At 42.6% G+C, this 9,117-nt stretch overlaps 1 protein-coding gene across 1 annotated transcript in view; it reads right to left on the minus strand.

Annotated features, from left to right (window-relative positions):
• Positions 1 to 1,604, minus strand: part of RECK (reversion inducing cysteine rich protein with kazal motifs) — a 62,830-nt gene extending 61,226 nt beyond the window's left edge. Inside the window, exon 1 of the mRNA XM_039856875.1 lies at positions 1,419 to 1,604. Coding sequence (XP_039712809.1) covers positions 1,419 to 1,518 — 100 coding nt within the window. The 5' untranslated portion in view covers positions 1,519 to 1,604. The remainder of the gene's footprint in view (positions 1 to 1,418) is intronic.
• Between the last annotated feature and the right edge of the window lie 7,513 nt (positions 1,605 to 9,117).

Consider the following 9,117-nt stretch of genomic DNA (forward strand, 5'->3'; position numbering starts at 1 on the left):
ATAATAAATGTGGATATTAAAGCACAAAAAGACTAAGGCTAAGTAACTTGTTCAAGTATTCTTAACTACTCCATTCTACTGTCACTCACAAAACCAACTAGTTGTGAGATGAGAATGCACAACTAGTATTCTATGGACCATAACTCTGGAAATGCTTTAGTTCAACCTCTAACTTAATGAGACAAACGGAGCCCAGAAAGGTAAGCTGATTTAGCCAAGAATACACAGAATTCTCTTTCTCTCCTTTGATTTCCTCTAATTGACAGCTAAATTTAGAACCAATTACAATTAACTAATCCCAGGTTCTTGACACAATTCTCTCTCTTCTTTAAATACTTTCTTGCCTTTGAAAAACAAAACAAAACAAAACAACGTTAACACTGTAAACTCCCCTAAAACCTTGTTGGGGTTCATTTTGCTCTTTCTAGGTGTAAGCTCTTTCAGTGAGCAATGCACTGCTCCACCACGTCTGCATATGTAAATCTTAGCTATCTTTTAACATCTAGGACAGTTGGGGGACCACTCAATTTTCCTCCCACCCCAGGTGGACATCATCTCTCTCCCACTGTGCACCCACAGCTCTTCATTTCCTCTGGACACTTCTGCCTTGAATCCAATTGCTTGTGTCCTGTGTGACCCCACCTCCTAGCCAAAGAGGTCTGGCGGACAGGAGTTAACATCAACTCCTAAAGCCCAGCATGAGGGAGACAATGAACACTGAACACTTTCCTGTCCACTCTTGGTTTAATTCATCCAGAGCAAGAACAAAACTCTCCTAAAGGCTGCCAGCCCCCTGTGAGCAGGGTTTACTGAGTTTTAATCTGTCTCTCGCCAAAGCCCAGAACTGTCTAGAATACACAGTGCACCCACAGCGAACAGCAGCAGAATCGAATGCAGAAGACTTGGACCCATTCTTTTCTGAAACTTGAACTTGGCAGGCTGTGGGGCCCATCAATGATCGCCGCCTAAAGTCGGCCTTTCTGAACCCGGTGAGGGTCAAGTAGCAATAATTGGTCAGGGCGGCGGTTGGGTAGTTGCACCTCCAAAATCCCATCCTACCCTCGTGACGATCCTGAGGGAAGGCATTTCACCCTTTTCCGACAGATACCTGAGCCTTGTGAGGGGATAAGGGCCAAGCTGGGGTTCCCTGTTGGTGGGTGACAGAGCAAGGCCTCGAACCCGGGTCACTGCTCCTAGTTCAGCAGATCTTCACTGCAGGAAGAGCGAGGGTGGAGATAGGTCCTCGCTCGTCCCTCCTTGGCACCCCCTCCAGCCTGCTGGGTCCTCCGGCCCCTGGGTCACCGGACGTGGGCCGGGATGGGGGTCTTGCGCACCCCCGCCCCCTGCCCCGCGCCATCTTGGAGCGCTCAGGCGGCCGCTCTGGACCGCCCCGAACCGCTGCTCCAGCAGTTACTCACCCGCACTGCCCGGAGCCAGGCCCCCTGCCACCTCCGCGACCCCCGCAACGGCCAGGAGAAGCAGCAGCGCAACTTGCGGGGAAGCCCGGACGGTCGCCATGTCCGGGCCGGACCGTCCGGAGCCGCGGGATGCTCGGACCCAGCCTGGCCGCCAGAGCTGCTCGCTGAGGCCCCGCCCCGGCGCCCTGGGCCTCTAGTGATTGGCTGCGGCGCGCTCAAGCCCCGCCCCTCGGCTTCAAGGAGTTTCCAAAACCTGCTGGGGGCGGGAACCTGCCCACGACCTCGGCCCTTTGTTACGGCCCATCTGTGAGTCCGCTTCTACAGTGGAGTCCCCTCAGCCTGCGATCTCCAAGAGGGGTGTCAGAGGATGTCAGAACTGAAGGGCCCTGAGAATACCTTTACCACCTCCCGAGGTTTGCAGATGGGGTCAGAAAGGGGACCAAGCTGCCCAAGATTACACTACAGTTTCGCTTGGGAACTAGGACAAAGTCCAAGGCTGCACCTAAGGAATGTTTCCCTTTCGCGTACCTCGATGACGTTCTTAATATCCTTTCTGCTCAGACGCTGCCTCACACTCAAAGAAGGCGTGCCACCCGAGACAACTCAGCCTCCCCTAAAATCCGAGGGGCTCTGCCGCAGACTCGGTCCCCTGACAAGGGCCCGAGGCATGGATTAACCCCCAACGCTCTTTGACATATGTAGCCTCAATGCGTCTTTGACGTACTATTAAATACCTAATCCTATCAGGAAAAGGAGTGTGTTGGATGGAGGAGGGGCAGGAATGCTTGTGTCTCTAGATAAGGAGAGCCTTGAAAGTCAGGTTGAGACTTTTAGAGACAATTTGGAGGTAAGTCCCCACTCGACCCCTTAACCCCAGCCATTGTGGGGAATGTTTGAGAGGGTCCACGGCCTACCAGAGCGCTTTCTCATGCTCTTGTCTGTCTGTCTGTCTGTCTGTCTCACTTTTCCTTTCTCCCTCTCTATGTGTTACTGAATTAATACCTTTTTCTTCTCCCCTACCTTAAAAAAAAAAAAAAGCAAAACCACAGTTAAAATATTTAAACTCCTTAATATCATTAAATATGTAATGCAGTAAGTGTTTACATTTCTCTTATTGTCTCATAATTTACTTTTACAATTTTTCAAGTTCCAAACAAAGTCCATATATTGAAGTTGGTTTGTATGTCTTTTAGGTCTTCATATCTAGTCTCTCTTTTAAGTTTACAAAAGAAAAACATGAATCAGTTATGATAATCCTTCTAAAACATCTGCTCTGATGACAACCCTCTTGCTTCAAACTCTCTGAGAGTCCACCTCTTTTCTTACTGGATAGAATGATGTACATTTACTTAACATGGTGTCAGAAGTTCTTAGCAATTGGATCCAGTCACCTTTTCCAGCTTCTTCTCCATACCCTCCCTGCACCCCTATCACCATCCATTCAGTATCTCTTACCTTGTTCCAGACCTCTTAGTTGTTTTCACCCTTCTGTCACAACATGTAGCTCCTCTGCCCAGAATTCCCCAATTCTTGTGGTAAACCCACCTCAACTGAGGGAACTAAGATGGTAGCTGTGGACCCAACTGTGCCCTGGAAAGACCTGACCAGGAAGAGCGCTCTGTGTAAGGTGACCGACACGTCTTGCTTTACCTGGGACTGTCCTAGTTTTAAAATTGAAAGTCCCATGTCCAGGAATTTCATTTGTCCCAGGCAAAATGGGATAATTGCTCTCCTTAGCTCTGTGCACCTCAGAAAATGTCATAAGGGAGGCCTATAAGGGGTTTTCTATATGGAAAAATGCGATCGTGTGGGTAATAGGTATCACTACCAACGTAATTTGATAAGTGGATTAATTGCTATAAGCCATGGAGATGGGTCATTAGACCACCAGCTCCCTATATTAATTTCCTAGGCTGCTGTAACAAAGAATCACAAACTGGGTGGCTTAAACAGCAGGAATTTATTGTCTCAGAGTTCTTGAAGCCAGAAGTCTGAGATCAAAGTGTTGGCAGTGCTGGTTCCTTTTGAGAGCTGTGAGGGAGAATCTGATTCATGCCTCTTTCCTAGTTTTTGCTGGTTTGCTGGCAATCTTTGGATTCCTTGGCTTATCTACACATCATCTTGATTTCTGTCTTCATGTTCATACAAAATTCTCCCTGTGTGTGTGTACATGTCTGTCCAAATTTCTGCTTTTTATAAGTAGACACTAGTCACATTGATTTAGGGGCCCACCTTACTCCAGTATGACCTCGACTTAACTAATTACATCCGCAATAATTTCTACTTCTAAATAGGGTCACATTCTGAGATACTGGGGGTTAGGACCTCAATATATGAATTGGGGAGATTGGGGACACACAATTCAATCCATTACAGTCCCTAAAGGAAAGACCATTCACCCACCTCCTCAGAAATCATTGACTCTGAAGGAGAGGCTGAAGAAGGAGGAAAAGGATAAAGGACTGGCCAGTTGTAGTTCAAAGCTTCTAAGTCCCCCAGTAAGAGGAGTGGTTGAGCTCACCTCTGTTGACTAACAGAAATGATATCTGAGGTCTTATGCACAAAGAGAATGCTTGAATGCTTGGAGATCTGTAAGCTATAGAATCAGAAATGACTTTATTTCCAGGTAACTCTTAAGACATACAGCAGCCACTGGAGGAGACATCCCCCTTGTAGGGGGATGCAGTGGGGTGAGACATGAAAGACAGAAAGTCTTGAGAATACAAGATAAGAGGAAATCTGAGCCTCACTTCCCATGTAGCTCAGGAAAGTGACACGCCTCATAAAATTCCCCTGTACTCAGCATGATGTAAGTGCAGAGTGGAAATGGCTACAAATATGACCTATTCCTTTCTTTTCACCTAGAGTGTTACAGAAGAATAGCTGAATGTTTTCTGTGCCCTTCAAGATGGGAAAGGCAGGAGTTGATAGAGAACTGAGTGCTTGAGGAGGCCTCAAGGTCAAAATGACGGGGCTATAGCTGTTATTTGCACAGTCTATACAACTGGATGCCAGATGAGAATGTAGGTGCTAACAGAGATTGATGATGACAACTGAGGACCAGATGTCCTGCCTTCTTCCTCAGTCCCAGTTTGGCTCTATATATTCCTCTCAAAACTAGGGAGGGGTTTGGGGGGAGACTTGGACTAAGCTGAGGCCCCACTGAATTGACTGAGATTAAGTTTTAGTCATTAAGGAAGAAGGGGACTTGCAGAGACAGCTCGCTATCCATCAAAGATTTGTGCAATTCTTCTAAATGTTGTTGCATGGAAGCAACTGCCTGGCCAGAGAAAACATTTTCTAACTGCTGTCACGTTCACTGTTAATTTAATAACTGGAGTATGGCCTTAGAGAGCAAAGGATCCCTGTGCCTTGGAGCAGAATCAGTGTAACTGATATCCCCATTGATCCCTATATTGAGATCTCACAGGAGTAGGAGAAGCCCTACCCCAAGACATCCAACACCAACAGATCATAAAATTTAGCACTGTGACCCTCAGCCTGAGATGCTGGTACAATATCCTGCCAGCCTACAGTGAGCCCTCTAAAGACGAGCCTATGAGTACAATATTTGTCCCCATTTTCTACTTTCCTTGCCAATTTATATCAGTAATTTTCAAACTTAAAAAATGTAATTTTTATTTTTTAGTAGCGAAATTCTTTTTCAACAAAATCTTACACTGTTCTGATCTATAAAATAGAAGAAAGTTGTGTTTTATTGCTACATTTAAATTCAAATTTATAATAATTACTTAGTACAAAGGTAATGAATGAGATTTTGATGAACACAAAAACATGAAATCTGTAGTTAAGGATGATAATGTTATCACACCAGTTTCAGCTTCTAATTTATTTCAGTATTTTGTTTTGCTTGCCTTCTGTAGAGAATACCCTGATTCATAAAATGAGTAGGTTGCAAAGTGTCGTGGTTTTTGACATAGCTCATCTTGAAATCATAGACTATTCTTTATTTAAATGAAGATACTATCTTGGAAAAGAAGTACCGAGAAATTTCTGTTTTGATATTGACTCATGAAAACTTACATTTATACTGAAACCTGCACACAGGTGTTTACAGCAGCTTCATTCATAAGTGCCAAAACTTGGAAGAAACCAAGATGTTCTTCAGTAGGTAAGTGGATCAATAAGCTGTGGTACATCCAGGATATTGAATACTATTTGGTGCTCAAAAGAAATGAGCTATTAAGCCATGAAAATTTATGAAGGAAACTTAAAAAGTATATTACTAAGTGAAAGAAGCCACTCTGAAAAGGTTACATACTGCATAACTCCAATTATATGACATTCTGAAAAAGGCAAAATTGCAGAGACAGTAAAAAGATTAGTGGATACCAGACATTGGGGGGAGATAGGGATGAGAGGCAGAGCACAGAGGATTTTTAAGGCAGTGAATCGTACACTATAATGGAGGATACATGTCATTATACATTTGTCCAAACCCATAGAATATACAACACCAAGAGTGAACCCTAATTAAACTATAAACTCTGGGTAATGATGTATCAATGTAGGTTCATTGATTGTTACAAAGGTACCACTCTGGTTCCGGATGTTGATAGTAGGGGAAGCTGTGCATGTGTGGGAACAGGGAGTGTATGGGAAATCTCTGTACTTTCTGCTTGACTTCATGGTGAATCTAAAACTGCTCTTAAAAAACTAAGTTGAGAGTTTGGAGAAACATGGTGGAGTGAGAGACATCCCCAGATCTCTCCCCTTGAAACAACAGTAAGCTGAACATCTAAAACTCAACAAAAAAACACCCAAACTTCACACCAGCATGTCTGAGCGTGGGATCGCCTCATAAGAGCTACCATAGGTCAGAACCCTGGGTGTCGAGCTGTGGACTGGAAGAAATAAAGAAGCTGTCTCTTGCAGCTGCGGAGCTCCCTGTAGGAGAAGGGGGAGGGGAGAAGGTGTGGCGAGTTCCCTGAACAGCCCTGCCTCGGAAATCAGTGAGCTCCACGCAGCGGGCGGCAGTGCCCAGTCATCAGGGCAGAAAGCAGAGAAGCTGGACGGCAGAGAAACAACACTTGATTTTTATCAACCGTGGTTACAAAACCGAGACTGAGCTGCAGCCCCCAACCCCCAACCCCGCATACCCTCTAAGACTGAACACCACAGAGCCTCAGGGGAATCTGAGCAAACGCAACCGAAAATGTCGATAACACTGACATGGAATGAGACTGAGAGTAGTGAGAGCGATTAAATATCTATAAGGAAAAAAAAAGGCATTATTAACACTATATATAAAGCAGGGATCCAAGAAGCTTAGATGCCACATACTGGAAACCAAAAGAAAATTGCCTTCTTGGCAACAGGCTAAAGAGGGACCTTTATATAATAAATTTTCTTTCTGGATAAACAGCAGAATACACTTCCATTAATGCCAAGGCTTAGAAATAGTCCATTAAACACCATGAACAACCAAGATGACAAGACATCTCAGAAAGAAAGAGAAAAAATCTCCAGAAAATAAGCTTACAGACATAGAAATATGCAACTTAAATGACAGAGAATTCAGGGTGGTACTTCTGAAACAACTTAGTGAGTTCTGAAACGAGTCATTTCAACAATTTTAGGAATTGAAAAAACAAATAGATGAGCAAAGCAAGAAGATTGAAACCTTCAAAAAGAACAGAATAGATCTTCTGGAGATAAAAAAAAAAACACTGCAAGAGTTGAAAAAATGAAATAACAAGCTTAGGAAATAGAGTCAACCAACTGGAGGAAAAGATCAGTGATATCGAAGACAGAAATCTAGAAATAAATCAGAAGAAAGAGAGAAACTGAAGAATGAACAATAATGAAAGAGAAATACAAAAACTAGCTGATACCATACGGAGAGAAAACATAAGAATAATGGGCATTATCAAAGGCGAGGAAAAGGAGCAGGGCCAAGAAAGCATTTTCAGACAAATAATGGACAAGAATTTCCCAAATCTAAGGAATGAGCTGGAGCTTGGAATTCAAGAAGTCAACAGAACACCCAATTATCTCAACCCAAAAAGGCCTTCACCAAGACACGCTATTAAAACTATCAAAAATCAATGACAAAGAATTCTCAGGACAACCAGGGAGAAGAAAACAGTAAGTTCTAAAGGAAAACCTATTAGATTATCCTCGGACTTCTCAGCACAAACCTTACAAGCCAAAGAGGAGTGGAATCAAATATTCGAACTATTAAGTGAAAGAAACTACCAGCCTAGAATAATGTATCCAGCTAAGCTCTCCTTTATATATTAAGGAGAAGTTAAGACCTTTTCAGACATACAAAAATTGAGGGAATTCTCCACTACGAGGCCTGTACTACAAGAAATACTGAAAGGGGTAAGCCCACCTAAAACAAAATGACAAAAAATACATAATTAGGAGTAAGGTGACTATCAGGCAAATAGAAGCAGAGGAGTGAAACCCTTATTAAGAACAGGGCATTATAAGCTTAAACATTAAGAAGAGAATTGCAATGAACAGTCAGCATACATAGGGACAAATTGAGATAACAATAACTGAAAAGGGGAGGATTCAAAGATCCAAATTCGCAAAGGGGAATGGAGATAAGGCACATGCAGAAGAAAATGGATGACTGTATATATATAACTATCCTTTACATATTCGTAATGGTAGCCACACATAGAAGATTCAGAACTGAAGTATACAACATAAAACAAGAAGAACCAGAGGGAAAACCCACAAAAGCCAACCAAAATAAAGAAAACAGAAACACAAGGACAAGGAAGCAATGGAAACACCAAGCTATCAGAAAGCAAAAGATAAAATGGCTATAAGAAGATCTCATATTTCAATAATCACCCTAAATGTAAATGGACTGAACTCACCAATAAAAAGGCACGGAGTTTCAGAACGGATCAAAAAACAAAACCCAACCATATGCTGCCTCTAGGAGATACAACTCAGCTCCAAAGACAAATACAGACTCAAAGTGAAAGGGTGGAAAATGATATTTCAAGCAAATGGCATTTAGAGAAAAGCGAGAGTAGCAGTACTAATATCGAATTAAATAGACTTCAAAATGAAAAAGGTAAAGAAAGATACTGAGGGACACTTGAAAATGATAAAGGGAATCATGCACCAAGAAGACATAACATTCAGGGAACCCTGAAATATGTAAAGCAATTAATAACAGAATTAAAGGGAGAAACGGACGAAAACACTATTGTAGTAGGGGACCTAAATGCCCCACTGTCAGATATAAACTGATCATCTAACCAGAAAATCAATAAGGAAATAACATCCTTAAATGACATATTACACCAACCGGACATAATTGACATTTACAGAGCCTTCCATCCCAAAACAGTTGCTTGTACATTCTTCTTTAGTGCACATGGAACATTCTTAAGGATTGACCACATACTGGGACACAGAGAAAGCCTCAACAAATATAAGAGAGTTGAAATCATACCAACCATATTCTCTGATCATAATGCTTTGAAACTAGAGATCAACTTCAAAAAGAAATCAGGAAGAACCACAAATACATGGAGATTAAACAACATGCTACTGAAGAGTAACTGGGTCAGAGAAGAAATAAAAAGAGAGATCAAGAGATACATAGAAATGAATGATAACGATAGTACAACATATCAAAACTTTTGGGACACGGCAAAAGCAGGCATAAGAGGAAAGTTCCTATCATTACAGGCCTATCTCCAAAAAC

The sequence above is a fragment of the Pteropus medius genome, unplaced genomic scaffold, assembly GCF_902729225.1.
Source record: "Pteropus medius unplaced genomic scaffold, Ma_sr-lr_union100, whole genome shotgun sequence".
Taxonomy (NCBI): Eukaryota; Metazoa; Chordata; class Mammalia; order Chiroptera; family Pteropodidae; genus Pteropus; species Pteropus medius.